Genomic DNA, 21,124 nt, shown 5'->3' with positions numbered 1-21,124 from the left:
GTTTTGAGGGCATTTTAAGACAGTTTTGAGTTAATTTTAAGACAGTTTGGTAGGTTTTGAGGCCATTTTAAGACAGTTTGGGATTTTTTGAGGGCATTTTAAGAGAGTTTATCATGTTTTGAGTTAGTTTTAAGACAGTTTGATAGGTTTTGAGGGCATTTTAAGACAGTTTGGGATGTTTTGAGGGCATTTTAAGACAGTTTGACATGTTTTGAGGCATTTTGAGATAGTTTGGTAATTTTTGAGGGCAATATAAGACAATTTTGGGTATGATAAGACAACTTTATTGACATTAGGAAGGGTGCATGGAGGTCACAAGATTATTGGTGTTCTGTTTGTTAATCTCCAGGCCACATACTCTCCCTGTCTCCACCACCACCTGACCACCACTCTCTCTGCGTCTTCCATGCTGCTCGCTGACAGCATTCCATCGTCTGCAAAGAATAAGTGAGTCACATTTAAAGTGTCATCTTTGAAGCACAAATTTACACTTTCTAATGTCTTTATTATTATTTTGAAAGTTATTAACCCCTTCAGTACTGGGACATATTTTTACCTTGAGGTTTGTGTACCATTAGACCATTTTGATGACATTAGGAAGGGTTATGGAGGTCAGAAGATTAATGGCCAGTCTTCACTATTTTAACCCCTTCAGTACTGGGACATATTTTTACCTTGAGGTTTGTGTACCATTAGACCATTTTATTGACATTAGGAAGGGTGTATGGAGGGCAGAGGATAAATGGCCACAGTTTTCACTATTTTAACCCCTTCAGTACTGGGACACATTTTTAACTTGAGATTTGTGTACCATTAGACCATTTTATTGACATTAGGAAGGGTGTATGGAGGGCAGAGGATAAACGGCCACAGTTTTCACTATTTTAACCCTTCAGTACTGGGATACATTTTTACCTTGAGGTTTGTGTACCATTAGACCAGTTTGATGACATTAGGAAGGGTGTATGGAGGTCAGAAGATTAATGGCCACAGTCTTCACTATTTTAACCCCTTCAGTACTGGGACGTATTTTTACCTTGAGATTTGTGTACCATTAGACCATTTTATTGACATTAGGAAGAGTCTATGGAGATCACAAGATTAGTGGCCACAGTCTTCATAATTTTTAACCCCTTCAGTACTGGGAGGCATTTTTACTGTGAGTTTTGGGCGTGATTAGACGATTTTATTGACATTAGGAAGAGTCTATGGAGGTCAGAGGATTAATGGCCTGAGTTTTCACTATTTGAATCCCCATAATAAGTTTGTGAAGCTGTATAGAATCACCAAAATAGAAAACAGAATGACTATGTATGAAAGCACGTCCTGGTAGTGAAGGGGTTAATTTGCCAAGTGTTATGGAGGCTGTATGTACATCCCCCTGCTGTCTGTCTGTCTGTCTGTCTGTCTGATGCCACTTGTTAAATTTTGTGTTTGAAGTCTTAGTCTAGTTTTGTCTCCAGGGTAAACTTTTGTTATTAGGTCTAGTACTTTTCATTTATTTGATATTCCATAAGAATTTTGATCCTATAATCCCTTCTTATACTGTCTAAAACTTTGCAAACATCTATTGATATGACAATTCAAGATTTTTTTACTTTGAAATGATTTTTGTACACAATATCTGAGTATGAACAGGCCATTTTCTAGCCTACCTCCCAGGAAGCTGGAGCGCATTCCCTATTATTGCACGTTATAATGGGTTCGGGATGCGGTAATTCTGATTTGTGGTAAGGTTTTCAGGAACGCACATGTACCGTGTAACGAGGACTTACCGTACATGTAAAGTAGTTAAAGTACATTAATATACAGTTTAATGACGCAGTGTTGTCTGTGTGGACACTCTGTGTGGATGTTGGTGCTGTGAAGGAATGAAAGCTGTTTATGTGACATAGAGGAAATATATTATTATAAAAAGACTGACTTTGCTTCAATCCTGCAAATGTACCATACAAGAAGTTAAGAGATTTTTGAGCCACATTTCACTGAGTGTGCAGAGATTTATCTATTTGTGTGAGGAATGTGTTCCGAGAGCATCATGTCATGTCAAGATGGCACAAAGGTAAGCTGATTACTGACCTAAGCTGTCTGAGATGTCACTGCGAACCAAAGCATTTTATCAGAGACAGGTCTATTCGTGGGGAACCTCAGTTTCAGTAAAACACTCAATTTTATCCCAAAACACACTCAAAACACCATGTAACTCCTCAAAATGCCCCAAAACACACCCAGAGCTCAATACAAACACACACACACACTCAATACATCCAAACCACTTAAAACACTCAATTTTATCCCAAAACATTTCAAAATGCCCCAAAACAAACTCTGAGCTCAATACAAACACACCCACACACACTCAATACCATCCAAACCACTTAAAACACTCAATTTTATCCCAAAACATTTCAAAATGCCCCAAAACAAACTCTGAGCTCAATACAAACACACCTACACACACTCAACATGCCCAAACCACTTAAAACACTCAATTTTATCCCAAAACACACTCAAAACACCATGTAACACCTCAAAATGCCCCAAAACATACTCTGAGCATAAAGGTAAGCTGATTACTGAGCTAAGCTGTCTGGGGTGTCACTGAAGCAAAGCATTTTCTCAACAAGGTAAGCTGATTACTGAGCTAAGCTGTCTGGGGTGTCACTGAAGCAAAGCATTTTCTCAACAAGGTAAGCTGATTACTGAGCTAAGCATTGTATCGGCATTATCATTTTATACTTCTCCATGCATTCTAATATCATTCTTCCATTTCCATCTGGCTTTTGTGTTCCTTTGAATCCCACGTGGCCATTCAAGTCCCAGATTGTAAGCAGTGGATGTTGTGCATTAGTCTCTATGATCTTCTCAATTTCCAGTTTGATAGTACCATTCCTTAGTTTATCATCTACACTAAAGTACACTACAGTTATGTTAACCTCCCATCCCCTAACCCCTTCAGTACTGGGACACATTTTTACCTTCAGATTTGTGTGCCATTAGACCATTTTATTGACATTAGGAAGGGTGCATGGAGGACAGAAGATTAATGGCCACGGTCTTCACTATTTTAACCCCTTCAGTACTGGGACACATTTTTACCTTGAGATTTGTGTGCCATTAGACCATTTTATTGACATTAGGAAGGGTGTATGGAGGGCAGAAGATTAATGGCCACTGTCTTCATAGTTTTTAACCCCTTCAGTACTGGGACACATTTTTACCTTGGGATTTGTGTACCATTAGACCATTTTATTGACATTAGGAAGGGTGTATGGAGGGCAGAAGATTAATGGCCACAGTCTTCACTATTTTAACTCCTTCAGTACTGGGACACATTTTTACCTTGAGATTTGTGTGCCATTAGACCATTTTATTGACATTAGGAAGGGTGTATGGAGGCAGAAGATTAATGGCCACAGTCTTCACTATTTTAACCCCTTCAGTACTGGGAAACATTTTTATCTTCAGATTTGTGTGCCATTAGACCATTTTATTGACATTAGGAAGGGTGTATGGAAGGCAGAAGATTAATGGCCACAGTCTTCACTATTTTAACCCCTTCAGTACTGGGACACATTTTTTACCTTGAGATTTGTGTACCATTAGACCATTTTATTGACATTAGGAAGGGTGTATGGAGGGCAAATGATTAATGGCCACAGTTTTCATAATTTTTTACCCCTTCAGTACTGGGACACATTTTTACCGTGAGATTTGTGCACCATTAAACCATTTTATTGACATTAGGAAGGATATATGGAGGGCAGAAGATTAATGGCCACTGTCTTCATAGTTTTTAACCCCTTCAGTACTGGGACACATTTTTACCTTGGGATTTGTGTACCATTAGACCATTTTATTGACATTAGGAAGGGTATATGGAGGGCAGAAGATTAATGGCCACAGTCTTCACTATTTTAACTCCTTCAGTACTGGGACACATTTTTACCTTGAGATTTGTGTGCCATTAGACCATTTCATTGACATTAGGAAGGGTGTATGGAGGGCAGAAGATTAATGGCCACAGTCTTCACTATTTTAACCCCTTCAGTACAGGAAAACATTTTTATCTTCAGATTTGTGTGCCATTAAACCATTTTATTGACATTAGGAAGGGTGTATGGAGGACAAGATTAATGGCCACAGTCTTCACTATTTTAACATCTTCATTACTGGGACACATTTTTACCTTCAGAGTGACTAACTTTACCTATTAGAGAGAGAGAGAGAGAGAGAGAGAGAGAGAGAGAGAGAGAGAGAGAGAGAGAGAGAGAGAGAGAGAGAGAGAGAGAGAGAGAGAGTGACATATCCAGCCCTAACATTGTCAAGCCACACCATAAGACACCGCCAAGCTCCTCTGAAGTGACGGGTTGTGTGTCTAACCTTCATCAATAGAGTATAGTTGAAGTTGTTATTGTTTTTAAGGTTCCAGTGAGAGATTAACAACATTTCTAAATTATTAACAGCAGGAACACTCTACCTAGTCACCTCTGTGGCCTTCATGGAGAGAGAGAGAGAGAGAGAGAGAGAGAGAGAGAGAGAGAGAGAGAGAGAGAGAGAGATAATTTTACATAAAACAGCCTGCCCCCCACAACACACACACATTAACCCTCATAGTAATAATAATAACACTGCTGCTCCTGCTACTACTACTACTACTCGCTCCTCTTTTGTCCCTGCTATGCATTTGAGGCGCGCAGCAGCAGCAGAAAACAGTGAGAATTGAAGGAAATGTTGGGGCGGGCTGTGGGTGTGGGTGAGGTGGGCGGCGGGCGGTGTTAACTGGGGTACATATACACAACCATCGCCTTATTTACCACAGTAATGGCTATTTATCTAGTGTGGTGGTTGATTCTGGCTTTGCTTCACTCTCTGGGTCTGGAAACACAGGGGGAGTGGAAGCAGACATTGCTGGACTGTCCATGGGGAAGGCAGGGGTGAGGCGCCCCCCGTGGGTTCAATATTGACGTAGATAATTCATTTAAAAAATCGCCACAAGAAAAACGGCTCCCAGACTAGTATACACTACACTTTTAGGCGCGATAAATAGTGTAACTAATAATCAAAATATAATATTCCTACCGGGTGGTTTTTATTGAAAGCGGTGGAAAGGAAGGTGTTTGTGTCCAATTAACGGGTGACAAACACACCACAATGTCGAGATGGAAAGCTCACCCAAACTACGTTATATTACATTTTCTGAATAACACAAATTTTCGCTTTCCAGCCGAATAAAGAAAACACAGATTCTTTGTCATATAAAGATTTTTGTTTTCTATTTTGTTACCATTCAAAATTTTGAAATTGAAAATACGAATAGGTAGACTAAACTTTATGGAATATTGTTACTTGAATCATGTTTTCATATCTTTTAAGTGTTATATCAAGCACCAAAACAATCCTAGGCGTGCTAATAAAAAAACGTTATATTCCTTGCAGTGACTTTAACGTTATTTTTTCGGTAAACCAAAACACAGCTGGACTCGATTCTATTGTAGTTTAGAAATTAGTTTACTTTACTAATAACAAATCAGATATCAGAAAAGTGCCAACTTCACTAAATAAGTAGAAATATTTCAATCCTTACGGCGAAATATGTTTTTATCAAATATTTGTGAGTGACCCCAACACCCCATTTCGGTATTGGGAATATAATACACATGTTATTTTCATTTTTCTTTACCATTTCATATTTTATTTATTTTATTTCAATGTTATTTTGAATTTTATAAGAAGTTTGAGTGATAGAGGAAGTGTATACAATGATGTCGACATTTTGCGTAGAAGAAGAAGAAGGAGAAGATCCGCCATTGTTAGCTCTGTTTTGAGATTTACAGTTTTTGAACATTTGTGGAGCAGGTGAGTTATTCCCAAGTGTGTGCGTGTACATGCTTATTATCTAAAGTATGTAGAGTTAGTGAGACGTGCCAATTAAGGTGAAAAAGTCTGGTAAAGTGAAAATAAGTGCGTCTTTATAAGCAAACTTTTGGGTTTTGTTGCCTCATATTTGCGGTGGTCATTCCTGCCCTCCTACGCATTGTCACGCCCCATATTGCCTCCATAGATAGCTTATGCACCCATACACCTCCCATGCGCGGGATAGTTTGATAGTTGAAGCGGTTACTGAGATATGGTGGTGTTCTTGTGTTAGGCAGTGTCCGCCATCCTGCCTTCCACATCGGCCCTCTCTGTGTTAACTATTTTCAGTTTTTCTTATTTACTACGCCTTGTCACGCCCCATATTGCCTCCGTAGATAGTTTGTGGATCCATACACCTCCCATATGCGTGATAGTTTGATAGTTGAAGTGGTTAGTGAGATATGGTGGTGTTATAGTGTGGTAGGCAGTCCTTCACCCTTTCCTACGCCTTGTCACGCCTCATTTATACTATTACTACCACCACCACCACTACCACTACTACAACAACTACCACTATTCCAGAGGTGCACCATGGCTTGCCACAATGTCACAATGGGTTCTTGGAGAGCCGCTGCTGTTGACTTGCTGCATGTCTCCTCTCTGCGGCAAAACTCCACAAATACTCCACTCACCAAGTTCCAGAGGGAGAGGTGAGTGTGTGTGGTGTGGAAAGGTGTCCTCAGGTGTGCTGTGAGTGTGGTGTGTGTGTAAGTGTGTTTTTTGTACGTTTTTGTAATGTCAACTATAGCTACCTATGTATAGTGTTTATTTTTTTTTTTTGGTGTTGGTTGGCTAGGGTAAACTTATTGTGGGCGTTTTCCAGGTGTGATTTAAGGGTTGTTTGTGGAGTGTGTGTGTGTGTGTGTGATGCAATATTTTTAGGTAATTTTTGGTGCGTTTTGGTTAGGTAATGTTTGTCTTGTTTCCTCTATATCTCCCTCCACAGGTTACCTCCAGGCTTTTCCTTCCATAGACTATTTCCTCCATGTTTCCTCCACCTTCCCTCCAATTTTGAGTCTCCTATCTCACTTCTATCATAGTCAAAATAGTACTTTTCTAAATCTCACTTCAAAACCTGACAATTTTTCTCATTTTCCCTCCACCACCTCCTTTTCTTTCCTCCATATCTCCCTCCACACACCAAGCTGTGTACTGTGCTGGTGTGTGCAGGTGTGGGAAAGGTTTCCGCAGGTGTGGTGTGTGTGTGTGGTGTGTGTAAATGTTTTTAGTGTAAGCTACTATATATTTTTTGGGTGTGTGTTTTTTGCATTTTCCAGTGTTTGCAAAGGGTTGTTTGTGGTTTGTTGGTGTGTGCAGGTGTGGGAATGGTGTGTGCTGGTGTGCTGTGTGTTTGGTGAGTGTCGGGTGTGTGAAAGCGTGTTTTTCCTTACAATTTTGTCTCATAAACCTCAATTTTTTCACTTGTTTTGGCCGGAAAATATTTGTCTTTTTAAAATCCTCCTATTACCACCACCACCACCACCACCACTGTCCAACCACACCACACACCACCACAAACAACCAACATTACCACATCAGATGCTCACAAAACCACACCATTTCACTACCACCACTAGTACTATTATAACCACCACCACCTCCTCCCAACAGGATCACCAGCCACCACCGGCCGTACTAAAGGAAGTGGCTCTATGTAGGGATGGAACATAGCAACTACACCAGCTGGGACACACCTAGCCAACTGTGAGTATTGAAGGCTGTTTTAGGGTGTTTGAAGACTTTGAGGGTGTTTAAGGCTACTTTAGGGTGTTTTAAGGCTGTCTTAGGGTATTTTTAGGCTGTTTTAGATTGTTTAAGGCTATTTTAGGGTGTTTGAAGAATTTTAGGATGTTTAAGGCAGTTTTAAGCTATTTTAAGGGTGTTTAAGACTGTTTTAGTGTTTTAGGGTTATTTTAAGGCTATTTAAGGGTGTTTAAGACTGTTTTAACTATTTTAGGCTATGTTAGGGTGTTTTAAGGGTGTTTCAAGATATTTACAGTACATGCACACACCATCGCTCCATCAGTGCTTCATCTACTCGCTTTGTGTGTTTTTTATGATTCAGTGACAAAGTGACTAACTGTTTTCAGGGACACTGGGTACGGTGGCTTGGGGGGAGGGACCGTGTGGCCTGAGGGGAGGGGTGGTGGCCGGTGGGCAGTGTGTTACTGACCAGTGTAATAAGTGTGTTTGGTGAGTGTGGGGTGTGTGAAAGCATGTTTTTCTTACAATTTTGTCTCATAAACCTAAATTTTTTCACTTGATTTAGAAGAGTGTACAGTTTTAAATGTGGACATAAAAGTGTGGACGATGAGAATTAATGGAGATTGAAAGCATAGGTGCATTTGCATTGTGTTTTAACGGGCTAAAGAAGGCATTATGGGTATTTCCTATCTCAAAGCCCACCAACTATTTGACTGCTAGTGTTGTTATTGATGTAGTGATAATTACTCCTGCAGTGTATCACTTGTGTCACTATGTATCTTGTATTATCACTTCACTTATTCACTTATTCTCTATGTGTCACTGTCAAACACTTCACTTACTTACCCACTGCTTCAATAACACTCTGAATTTATGGCCTCCGCACACTGAAACACTAAGGTCTCTCTCTCTCTCTCTCTCTCTCTCTCTCTCTCTCTCTCTCTCTCTCTCTCTCTCTCTCTCTCTCTCTCTCTCTCTCTCTCAGATATTAATCCAGTTTTATTTATTTCAGATTGTGTTAAGAATATGGAGAAAGACGGACCAAGACAAGAAGAGGAGGAGGAGGAAGAAGAAGAGGAACAGGAAGAAGAAGAAGAAGAAGAAGAAGAAGAGGTGGAGGAATATGAGAAGAGGAGGAGAAGAAGAAAAGAGAAAAAAGAAAAGGTAAAATAATAAATATTTTCATTTCATAAAGTTTTTGCTATTTCTCTCTCTCTCTCTCTCTCTCTCTCTCTCTCTCTCTCTCTCTCTCTCTCTCTCTCTCTCTCTCTCTCTCTCTCTCTCTCTCTCTCTCTCCTCCTCCCTCCTCCTCCTCCTCCTCCTCCTCCTCCTCCTCCTCCTCCTCCTCCTCCTCCTCCTCCTCCTCCTCCTCCTCCTCCTCCTCCTCCTCCTCCTGTACTATTACTATTATTACTATTTGTGACCTGTGTGACCTCTGATCTTTTGCCACAGGACTCCTGGACTGCGACTTCACTGTGACCCGAGAGGAGGTGGCCACTCAAAGCTGAGGTCACACGGCTTCCTTCCTTATGCAGGTCAGTGGTGTGGTGTGTGGTGTGAAGTGTGGTTAGGTTAGGTTGGGCTGGATAAGATTTTGAGGACATTTTGAGGCAGTTTGGCATGTTTGATGGGTATTTTAAAATAGTTTGGCATGTTTTAAGGGCATTTTAGACAGTGGCATGTTCTAAGGGCATTTTAGACAGTTTGGTATGTTTTGAGGACATTTTAGACAGTTTGGCATGTTTTGAGGGTATTGTAAGACAGTTTAGAGACCATGTTAAGACAGTTTGGTATGTTTTGAGGACATTTTGTTACAATTTGGCAGGTTTTGAGGGCAATTTATAACAGTTTGGCTGGTTTTGAGGGTATATTAAGACAATTTGGGAGGTTTTAAGGGAAATTGAAGATAGTTTGGCAGGTTTCAAGGCCATTTTAAGACAGTTTGGCAGATTTTGAGTGCAATTTAAGACAGTTTGGCAGGTTATGAGGATATATTAAGAGTTTGACATATTTGAGGGCATATTGAGACAGTTTGGCATGTTTTAAGGGCATTTTAAGACAGTTTGTTTGGTTGAGTTGCGTTCAGTTCAGTTTACAACATAGTGAAGGTGACTCAATGTAAACAGTGCATCTCTCATTACAGGAAAGTCAAGCCAAGCCAAGACAAGCCACGCCACAACACAACACAAGCCTTCTACAACACCTACAGCCATCAGCAACACCCAGGGTACAAGACAACACCTAAGCCATGAAGAAGAGTTAGGATAGATTAGCAGTTTGTCATGTTTTTTTTTTTTTTTTTAAGGACATTTTAAGACAGTTTGGCATGTTTTATGGTATTTTAAGATTATTTGGCATGTTTTTGATGGCATTTGAAGAAAGTTTGGCTGTGATAATACCATTTTATTGACATTAGGAAGGGTGTATGGAGGTGACAATATCAATGGGCACAGTTTTCACTATTTTAATCCCCACATGAGTTTGTGAAGCAAGTGTTGGATTCTCAGGACAAAGATGCAGTGTGCTTGTTAAGAGATTCACTCAGCGCTCACTCAATCATTCACTTACTGAGCTCAGAGGAATGAAGAATGTGCATTGTTGCTGCTTGTGTGTCAGTCAAAGGGCTATATTCACAAACAATTTACTCTCACCACGACTGCTTTCCAAGGCCACAGAGATGACTGGCAGGGTTTTCAAGAGTGTTTCTCCAGTTAATAATGTAGAAATGTAGTCACTCTGCCTCTAGAACCATAAAACACGATTAAAAACGGTTTATTCTCCACCATGACTATTTTCCAAGGCCAGAAATGATTGGCAGGGTTTTCAAGAATGTTTCTCCAGTTAATATTGTAAAAATCTTGTCATTCTGCCTTTAGAACTCTCTCTCTCTCTCTCTCTCTCTCTCTCTCTCTCTCTCTCTCTCTCTCTCTCTCTCTCTCTCTCTCTCTCTCTCTCTTTCTTATTGAAAGAGTTGGTTTGTAAGATTGTGTCACTTCAAAACCAAACATTTTCATCTTTGAATATTTGTTAACTTGAAAAATTGTTTAAGAATATTTTGTGAAGTTGAAAATTTGTTCAGATTTCCACAGTGAAGACTGGCCATTAATCCTCTGATGTTTATGGATCTTTGTTAATGGCAATGAAATGGTCTAATGGTACACAAATCTCAAGATAAAAATGTGTCCCAGTACTGAAGGGGTTAAATAGTGAAGACTGTGGCCATTGATCGTGTCACCTCCATAGACCCTTGCTAATGTGAATAAAATGGTCTAATGGTACACGAATGTCAAGGTAAAATGTGTCCTAGTACTGAAGGGGTAAAAATAGTGGAGATTGTGGCCATTAATCTTCTGCCTTCTTTAGACCTTTCCAAGTGTCAATAAAATGGTCTAATGGTATCCAGATCTCAAGGTAGAAATGTGTCCCATTACTGAAGGGGTTAAAATAGTGAAGACTGTGGCTATCATTCTTCTGCCCTCTATAGACCTTTCCTAATGTCAATAATATGTCTAATGGTACACAAATCTCAAGGTAAAAATGTGTCTCAGTATTGAAGGGGTTAAGATAGTGAAGAATGTGGCCATTAGTCTTTTGACGTCTATAGATCTTTTCTACTGTCAATAACATGGTCTAATGGTACACAAATCTCAAGATGTCCCAGTATTGAAGGGGTTAAAATAATGAAGAATGTGGCCATTAATCTTCTGACCTCTGTAGATGTTTCCTAATGTCAATAAAATGGTCTAATGGTACACAAATGTTAAGGTAAAAATTTGTCCCAGTACTGATGGCGTAAAAATGGTGAAGACTGTGGCCATTAATCTTCTGATGTCTATAAGCTTTTCCTTATGTCAATAAAAAATGTGTCTCAATACTGAAGGGGTTGAAATAGTGAAGACTGTGGCCATTAATCTTGTGATCTCCATACACCTCTCCTAATGTCAATAAAATGGTCTTAATGGTACACAAATCTCAAGGTAAAAATGTCTCCTAGTACTGAAGGGGTTAAAATAGGGAAAAGACTGGCCATTAACCTTGTGACCTCCATAGACCCTTGCTAATGTCAATAAAATGGTCTAATGGTACACAAATGTTAAGGTAAAAATTTGTCCCAGTACTGAAGGAGTTAAGATAGTGAAGATTATAGCCATTATTCTTGTGCCCTCCATAGACCCTTCTTAAAGTGAATAAAATGGTCTAATGGTACACAGATCTCAAGGTAAAATGTGTCCCAGTACTGAAGGGGTTAACATGCCACATTATCCCTTACACAGAATGATTATTTAGGTTACAACTTTGCCCACTAAGACTAAGGTAACAGTAATTGTAATGGGAGGCACTGCAAGGTTTTCTTCATTTTCAGAATTCTTATTTATTTATTTATTTTTCTGTCAGCTTTATTTCTCACCCAAAATTGTTAAGCTGCTCCCAAGGGATAATTTACCCCAGTTTGGGAACCACTGTCTTGGAAGGTCTCATAAAATACTGAATTTCTGTGGCAAGGTGCTGGAAATGTGTGTGTGTGTGTGTGTTTGGAAAGTTTTTTGGGGTTGGGTTTTGAAATAAGTTTGTGTTTTATACTGTGAATTTGTTTATGTGAAGATTTTTTTGTGTTTTGAAGTGAGGTGAGGCTGTGTGGCAGTGTGCATTAGGATCTGGTGAAATGTGTGTATATGTGTGTGTGTGTGTGTGTGTAATTCACTGTTTGATCTGGTGCAGTCTCTGACGAGACAGCCAGACGTTACCCTACGGAACGAGCTCTGAGCTCATTATTTCCGATCTTGGGATAGGCCTGAGACCAGGCACACACCACACACCGGGACAACAAGGTCACAACTCCTCGATTTACATCCCGTACCTACTCACTGCTAGGTGAACAGGGGCTACACGTGAAAGGAGACACACCCAAGTATCTCCACCCGGCCGGGGAATCGAACCCCGGTCATCTGGCTTGTGAAGCCAGCGCTCTAACCACTGAGCTACCGGGCCGTGTGTGTGTGTGTGGGGAGTGGGCAAGATTGGTTAAGGTTTGGTGTGTGTGTGTGTGTGTGTGTGTGTAATTTTTACAGGGCCTGGGCTTTATACTTGTGTGGCCCCATCTCCATATCTACAGTCTACACACATCCAACTTTCCTTTAAAACTATGCACACTCCTCGCTGACACCACCTCCTCACTCAGACCATTCCACACCTCCACACATCTCTGTGGGAAACTATATTTCTTCACATCTTTCAAGCATATTCCCTTGGCTATCTTTATACTATGCGATCTTGTAGTTCTATTTAAATTTTCCTCTCTCAACATCATTTGCTCATTATCCACTTCATCCAAACTGCTCAACAGTTTATAAACCTGTATTAAATCTCCTCTTTCTCTTCTTTGTTCCAAGGTAAGCAAATTCATTTCTTTTAATCTTTTCTCAGGTCATTTCTGCCAATTCCGGAACCATTTTGTTGCTATTCTCTGCAATCTCTCCAACTTCCTTATATGCTTCTTTTTATAAGGGGACCAAACCACCCCAGCATATTCCAATCTTGGTCTAATTACCGTACTAATTAATTTCTTCATCATATCTTTATCCATATAATGGAAGGCTAATCCAATATTTATAATCAAATTATATATTTCTCCAAACATCTTGTCAATATGAGCCTCAAACTGCCCATGGTCTTGTATTATCACTCTCAAATCCTTTTCCTTTTCCACCTTTTTCAACACTACTCCTTCACCCATCTTATATGACCCTCTTGGCCGTCTTCCACTCTTCCCCATCTCCATTACATGACTTTTGTTCAGATTAAATTCCATCTCCCACCTCTTGCTCCACTCCCAAATCCTATCTAGATCTGCCTGTTAAATTTCACAATCTTTTTCACTTTTCACACACCTACACAATTTCGCATCATCCGCAAACAAATTAATATAACTGTTTACTCCTCTGGCATATCATTAATATAGACAAGGAAAAGTATAGGTGCCAGCACTGAACCTTGTGGGACTCCACTCTCCACCACCAACCAGTCCGACTTTGCATCCCTTATTACCGTTCTCATCTCCCTCCATCTCAAATAGTTTTCCATCCATTTTAACAATTTTCCCTTCAGTCCTCCATAAATCTTTAATTTCCATAGCAGTCTCATGTGAGGTACCTTGTCAAAAGCTTTTTCAAATCCAAATATACACAGTCCATCCATCCCTCTCTCTCTTGTATTTTGTCAACCACTCTCAAAATAAAAGCTCAGTAGATTTGTTACACATGACCTCCTTTTCCTAAAGCCAAATTGATGATCCGATAATAACTTATGATCCTCCAAGAACCGTATCCAATATTTCTTTATCACCCTCTCACAAATCTTACCGACCACAATTGTTAGTGACACAGGTCTATAGTTAAGAGGCTCTTCCTTACTGCCTCCCTTATAAATGGGCACCACTTCAGCTCTTTTCCACTCCACCGGTACTTCCCGGTTTCTAATGAGCACCTTATAATATCATATAATGGATCAATCAATTCTTCTCTACATTCCTTCAATAATTTTCCTGAAACTTCGTCTGGTCCCATCGCTTTATCATCTTTAAGTTCCTCCAACATTTTATATAACTCCTTTTTAGGTATCTTAATGTCATCCATGTGCACATTTCCTTCTACATTTTGAGGCTTTACAAACATTGTTTCTTTAGTAAATACTTGTTGAAACCTATTATTTAGCAATTCCGCGATATTCCTAGGGTCATCTACTATCCCTTGCTCTCCTTTTAATCTTTCAATGGACTCTCTCTTTTAAGTTTACCATTTATGAACCTGTAAAACAATTTTGGATGTTCCTTACTCTTGTCTACAATATCTTTTCAAATTTTCTTTCTTCCTCCTCCTTACCCTCACATACTCATTTCTCGCCACTCTATAATTCTCCTTATTTAGTATATTCCTGTTCTTTTCTATCTTTTCCAAGCCACATCTCTCATTTCTTTAGCCTTAACACAAGTTGCATTAAACCAATCCTTTCTTCCTTCCTCTCTCGGTTTATACTGTGATACAAATTTCATAACTCCTTCTTTATAATATTTCATAAAAATCTCATATTTTTTTTGCACTTCTCTGATTTGTAACATCTCCTCCCAATCTAATGTTCTAAAATAATTGTTCAAATTTTGTGTGTTCATCTTACTATAATTCAATCTACCACTCCTGTATGTCTCATCTCTCCTTCGCTGTGTTATTGCCATCTGCATCTCCATAACCACATGATCACTCTTCCCCAATGGACATTTATATTGTATATCCGCACATAGGTACACTTCTCGTGTTAACACCAAATCCAGTCTAGCGGGTTCATCATCTCCTCTATATCGAGTATTTTCTTTCACCCTCTGTTCCATCATATTTTCCATCATTAGATTAAGGAATCTCTCTCCCATGCTTCCTCTCCAACACCACTTACTAGATTTTCCCAATCCACTTCTTTACAATTAAAATCTCCTACTAGTATCACCTTTCTTTTTCCAGTTTCCACTTTGCAAACTCTGTAAAGTATCCTTGATCATATTGTCGTATTCCTTAATGTCCAAGAATTTGTTTTAGGAGGTACATAGGTCACCATGATTATTAATTCTTTTCCATCACTTTTTAACCTTATGCTTATCACTTCTGCATTGTTCTTCCCATACCAAACCTTATCCACATTTATCTCCTTCTTCGTCATAATCATAACTCCTCCTCCACCTTTACCCTCTCTATCCTTTCTCCATATATTATATTTATTATCCAAATTTACCTTTGTTTTTTCATGTAATTTTGTCTCCGTCAAACACACTATATCAGGCTTGCAATTCTAATCTACTTGACAGTATTCCATCTATATTAGTATACATTACGGTCCACCTACTGGTCCCTCTAGGGGTTCCTCTGCATTCCTTCTTTCCACATACCATTTTTTGACTCTCTCTCCTATAACTCTCCAAAAAAACTTTTCCTTTTCCTCTTCAGACTGTTCATTATTTTTTCTTCTTGCCTCTTCCAACGATTCAATATATCTTCTCCTCTCTTCCTGTGTGTGTGTGTGTGTGTGTGTGTGTGTGGTATGCTCACACTACAAGCAGAGCGGTCCGGTTAGGTGTTCACACAATAAGCAGAGCAGGGTGACCTACTCAAGAATTCTGGGTGTCCTCTTAGCCACAGAGCAGGTCGGGCAGGCAACAATATGATAAAAAAAAATAATAATAATAAATAAATAGTGTCAAATTCCACAGTGTTTACCTGGAAGGACAACAAAAAATTTGACGATATATAAAGGAACGTGAAATTCTGTTGGTAAAGTCATTGTGTGTGTGTGTGTGTGTGTGTGGGGCTCACTGATCTGTACAGTGTGTTTTTTTCTCTCTTTCTCTCTCTCTTCCTTCTTTCTTTTATGTTTCCTCTTCTTCCTTTCATTTTTCCTCAAGGGATGGAACAGCTGTAGGAAAATAAGAAAAAAGTGTTTTCCTTTCATGTATAGGACCAGAATATCACTTCCTTCTCTCTTTTTCTCTCTCTTCCTTCGTTCTTTTATATTTTCTCTTCTTCCTTTCATTTTTCCTCAAGAGATGGAACAGCTGTAGGAAAAAGGAAAAGGGTTTGTGTTTTCCTTTCATATATAGGATCAGAATATCACTTCCTTTTCCTCTCTTCTTTTCTCTCTTTTTTTTTTTTTTTTTTTTTTTTTTTCGTCAGTTTCCTTTAATTTTTCCTCAACGGATGGAACAGGTGTGGAAAAAAGAAAAGTGTTTTCCTTTCATGTATAGGACGAGAATATCACTTCATTCTCCTCTCTTTTTCTCTCTCTCTTCTTTCTTTCTTTCCTCTTCCTTTCATTTTTCCTCAAGGGAAGGAACAGCTGTAGAAAAAAAAAAAGTGTGTTTTTGTTTCATGTCTAGGACCAGAATATCACAAAATCAGCTTTTCTCAGCAGACTATTAATATAAAGAGTCAAATTGTACCAGAACTATGCACAGTCTGGTCATTGATTGTCATTTTGTTGTCAGCAATAAAGGCTCACACTGGTGGACACCTTGGCCGTGGGTGGAGTCGTGGAGGGCTGCTGGCTTCCCACCCACAAAAAATGTGCCACAATAATTATTTTGCGTCTGTACGTCCAAAACAATGTCAAAATTATTGCCGCTAGCAACCACTCTGCCCACTCTGCTTGTAGTGTGAACTTACCCTTAGAGTGTGCTGTGTGGGTGTGTTTGTGCTTGTTAATCACTTTTTTGTGGTTTTTGAAAGGGTATGTTAAGTTTTTAGGAGGTGTGTGTGAGGTGAGGGTGTGTCAGGGTGTCAGGGGTGTATCAAGAGTGTATCTTAGTCTGCAGATTGCTTCTATGAATTCAGTACTGAGACACATTTTTACATTGAGATTTGTATACTATTAGACCATTTTATTGACAATAGCAAGGATCTATGGTGGTCAGAAGATTAATGGCAACAGTCTTCACTATTTTAACCCCTTCAGTACTAGGACACATTTTACCTTGAAATTTTTGTACCATTAGACCATTTTATTGACATTAGCAAGGGTGTATGGAGGGCACAAGATTAATGTGTGTGTGTTGTTTTTAAAATGTATTGTTTTCATGTATGTTATTACTATTTGATTGTTTATTTTGATTTCTCTCTCTCTCTCTCTCTCTCTCTCTCTCTCTCTCTCTCTCTCTCTCTCTCTCTCTCTCTCTCTCTCTCTCTCTCTCTCTCTCTCTCTCTCTCTCTCTCTCTCTCTCTCTCTCTCTCTCTCTCTCTCTCTGATTGTTGAAACAGTTTGTAAGATTGTGTCACTTCAAAACCAAACATTTTTATCTTTGAATAATTGTTAACATGAAAGAATTGTTTTAAAATATTTTGTGAAGTTGAAAAGTGTTTTAAAATTTTGCAATTTTATATTAAGTTGAAAATTTGTGTTAACTTTTATGTATAGATTTTGCTCAGTTTTTATACTTTGTTGAATCTGTATAGATTTTGCTCATTTTTTTATGTATAGATTTTGCTCAGTTTTTATACTAAGTTGAATCTGTATAGATTAAAAATTTGTGTAGACTTTTCACTGTATTCTTTGTATATATAAATTTTTTTTTTTTATTAAAATATTTGTAGACTTCCTGGCAATGTAATAATGTAAAGAATTGTTAAATAAAAGTCTAGGGAGACTCTTGCATTTAATTTTAACTCCAATATGGATCTGCCTAATCTCCGGAGACTCTTTCGAGTATTTTTGACTTAAGTACATTTTTAGGGCCATTTGTGGGGGTTTTTAGGTCCATTTTCTGCATTTTTAGGGCCATTTGGGGTGTTTTGGGGTCCATTTGGGAATTTCCTGCATTTCTTATGGGTTTTTGGCCAGTAGTGCAGTATTTAGGGTCAGTTTGGGGGTTTTGGCTAGTTTTTTAACCATTTTCTGCTGGTTTTTGGCCAGTAGTGCAGTATTTAGGGATCTGCTTTGTTTTTTTTTTTTTTTGACCATTTTTGCCGTTTTTTTGGCCAGGTATGCAATATTTTTTTGGACTTTTCCATAACTTTTCAAGGATAATAATGTCTTTTCTTAATTTACTCATTTTTTTTCACCCCCACATTTTAATATTTTCACATTAGCTCATCTCTCCATTTTCTTGTATTGCTATGATAAAAAAAAAAGCATGAAATTAGTTAGCGTGTTTTTTATTTCTGGCCTGTTATTGTTTAGAGTGAGTGTGGGAGGTTGATGGAGGCAATATTGGTGTGTCAGACAGTGACCTAAGCCAGCCTGAGGCGACTACTGACTAGTCAGCCACAAATATTCCCAGGAAAGGAAATTCTCCAAAACAATAAAGATTTCTTCACAATTTATTATTCAATCATGACAACAGCTCCAGGTACAGTGACACCACCATAAGGAGGTGGTGGTGGTGGCGGCGGCGGCGGCAGGCGTTGAATGGCAGGTCTGCGATGAATCTTTCACTGGACGGAGCCGGCGGTAGTGGTGGTGTAGCAGGTGTCTGGTGGCAGGGGGGTGGGTGGCCGGAGTTGGTAGGGTGATGGGGAGAGGGTCAGTGAACGCGCCGTCATCCACTCAACAAACTATTCTCCCTTAGCGGCAGCAGCAGCAGCAGCAGCGGCGGCGGCGGGTGGGGGGCGGGGCGGCGACCATCACAGTGCGCGATGCAAGGCAGAGTCCTTCCTGATCTTGAAACGGTGGCGGAGGCAGAGGGGTTAGTAGTGGGCGTTGTCAGTGAAGACAGTGCAAGGTACACAAGGCTCATTACCGCTGTGGAGTCAGGCCTTTGGATCGTCAACTCCTGTAATGGACAAAATGAACAAAAAAATGAACTTGTTCACTAATTATCCCTACAGCTAACAGGCAACATTGCCCTAAACACTCCTTCACTGCCTCAATCAGCCTTTCACTCTTCATTCTACGTATTCTTGATACTACCACCACCCCACCACCACCACCACCACCACCACAAATCGAACATGAACATTAGTATCCGAGTTTACCAATTACCTACATCACTCTTGAACCTCTTAAACATCTACGCCCGCTTACCACTAAGAACTAATTTCAAGAATATATCCCCAAACTTACCGTTATACTACCACATCTCGTTTCTAATGCACGTACCTTGAAACACCAGCCCCGTTACGTTAAGAAATCCACGTTAAGAAATCCTGTCCACTCATTCTTTTCGCAGAGGTAGCCATTGTATAACAAGGGAACCACAACGACTTTTACCCGAAATATTTTAGCCTCAAATACAACTTACTTAAGGAGTTCTATAGTAACGCGACACGTTTAATCTCTTCAGCACCAAGACGCTTTTTCATATTCCTTCCGTTAGTACTTTATCTTATACAACTTCAGAAACTTACGCGAGGAATTAAAATAGTGAAGACACAGGCCATTAACCTTGTGACATCTATACACGCTTTGTAACAATAGAATTATCTAATCGTACACACGTCTCAAGGTGAAAATGCGTCACAGTACTGAAGAGGATAACTAATTCTTCCTTCCTACACAACTACAATGACCACGAAAACACTTCACTTGCCACGGTCATTACCCAAATCTATTCTGAACCCGTTACTCTAACCGCACTAGTAAATGAATGACCAAGTAAATTTAACACTCATACGTAGCGATGGTTCCGGATACATCCTACATAGACACGCAGACACCGTATAGTTAACCTTCCATTAGACACAGTATACGTAGCGATGGTTCCCGATACATCTTAGTTACATACAAGCAGACAGACACCGTATAGTTAACCTTCCATTAGACACAGTGCACATCCTACACATATCCTGTTATCCTTTTATCAGTCAAAATTCCTAACAACCCTCTATTGACTGACTAACAACTTCCTTCCTATCATCACAGCAAGTCAACGCACACTATTTATTTACATACACCACCAATCTCTCCGCTGTGCTGTGCTGTGCTGTGCTGTGCATCAAGCTTCCCGTTGCTATTACCACCGTTGCTGCACGTCACGCCCAACGCCAAGACACACACGGCCACTGGGCTGCGTAGACTCGAGGGGTCGGTGGTGGCGTGGAGACTGAAAGATGTAGCAGGCGTGGTGTCTGAAGTACTACTGCTCTCACTGCCATCCTGAGCTACTGATCTTGCTTCGTTCTCGTCTACCCTCCCCCAAAAAAAAAAAAAAAAAAAAACCTGCCGATAAGGAAAGAGCAATTTGAGGCCAAACGAACATTATGAAACGCTGCCGGTGAACCGAACCACTGGTCCACCACCTGGATATAAACTAGCCACGCTCTTTAACGCCTTCCAAACCAACCGTTATTACACAAACTCAATTGCATATGTTTGTTTTATCAATCATTCTTATCTTCCGTGTAGTATTTAGAATAATACAGGATTTTTTTTTAAATTTTGTTGTAACATTTTGAAGCTTCCTTCGTTGTAAATGATTATGATAGATAATAATTCTCTCTCTCTCTCTCTCTCTCTCTCTCTCTCTCTCTCTCTCTCTCTCTCTCTAAGTAAACCCTACCTGTAAATCAACGAATAAAGATAAAAGAAAAACGTATCATTAACGGGAAATTGATTATAATAGGTAATAATAATTCTCTCTCTCTCTCTCTCTCTCTCTCTCTCTCTCAAGTGAACCATGCCTGCAAATCAACTAATCAATATTAAAAAAATGAAGAGTAAAAACGTATCATGAACGGATCACTTTTCTAAGGAAGCTTGAGTTGAATTGAGTTGTAATGACTGAGACGGAGGGAGGTGGAGAAGGAATTAGGAGGCAAACTAGTGGTGGCTCACACGAGTGAATGGATAGCTAACCCTTTCAGTACCGTGACACATTACGATATCCATGCTATATGCTTACTACTGGGTGATTTTATACAGCTTCACAAACTTACATAGGGATTAATATAGTGAAGACTATGGCCATTAACGAGAGAGAAAAAACTGGCGGAGAATACTGAAAACGTCTCATTTCATAGGGAGTGTTCATATT

The 21,124-nt window shown here is 39.5% G+C and overlaps 1 protein-coding gene and 2 long non-coding RNA genes across 3 annotated transcripts in view; 1 reads left to right on the top strand and 2 right to left on the bottom strand.

The window, feature by feature from the left end:
* Positions 1-269: 269 nt before the first annotated feature.
* Positions 270-5,076, bottom strand: LOC123502301. The gene is made up of 2 exons (XR_006673903.1): positions 4,818-5,076; positions 270-434 (listed from the first exon to the last, which is right to left on the bottom strand). It is a non-coding gene; the product is annotated as an uncharacterized LOC123502301 (long non-coding RNA).
* Positions 5,077-5,774: 698 nt separating this feature from the next.
* LOC123502303 lies at positions 5,775-7,594 on the top strand. Its single transcript, XR_006673906.1, has 3 exons — positions 5,775-5,859; positions 6,442-6,569; positions 7,531-7,594. It is a non-coding gene; the product is annotated as an uncharacterized LOC123502303 (long non-coding RNA).
* A 10,866-nt stretch (positions 7,595-18,460) lies between these two features.
* Positions 18,461-21,124, bottom strand: part of LOC123502509 — a 4,407-nt gene continuing 1,743 nt past the window's right edge. The window contains exons 2-3 of the mRNA XM_045251632.1: positions 20,044-20,281; positions 18,461-18,925 (exon numbers count right to left, since the gene is read on the bottom strand). Coding sequence (XP_045107567.1) covers positions 18,692-18,925; positions 20,044-20,281 — 472 coding nt within the window. The 3' untranslated portion in view covers positions 18,461-18,691. The remainder of the gene's footprint in view (positions 18,926-20,043; positions 20,282-21,124) is intronic.

This window comes from Portunus trituberculatus, chromosome 11 (genome assembly GCF_017591435.1).
Source record: "Portunus trituberculatus isolate SZX2019 chromosome 11, ASM1759143v1, whole genome shotgun sequence".
Classification (NCBI taxonomy): Eukaryota; Metazoa; Arthropoda; class Malacostraca; order Decapoda; family Portunidae; genus Portunus; species Portunus trituberculatus.
This window is presented reverse-complemented; position numbering and strand designations above follow the sequence as displayed.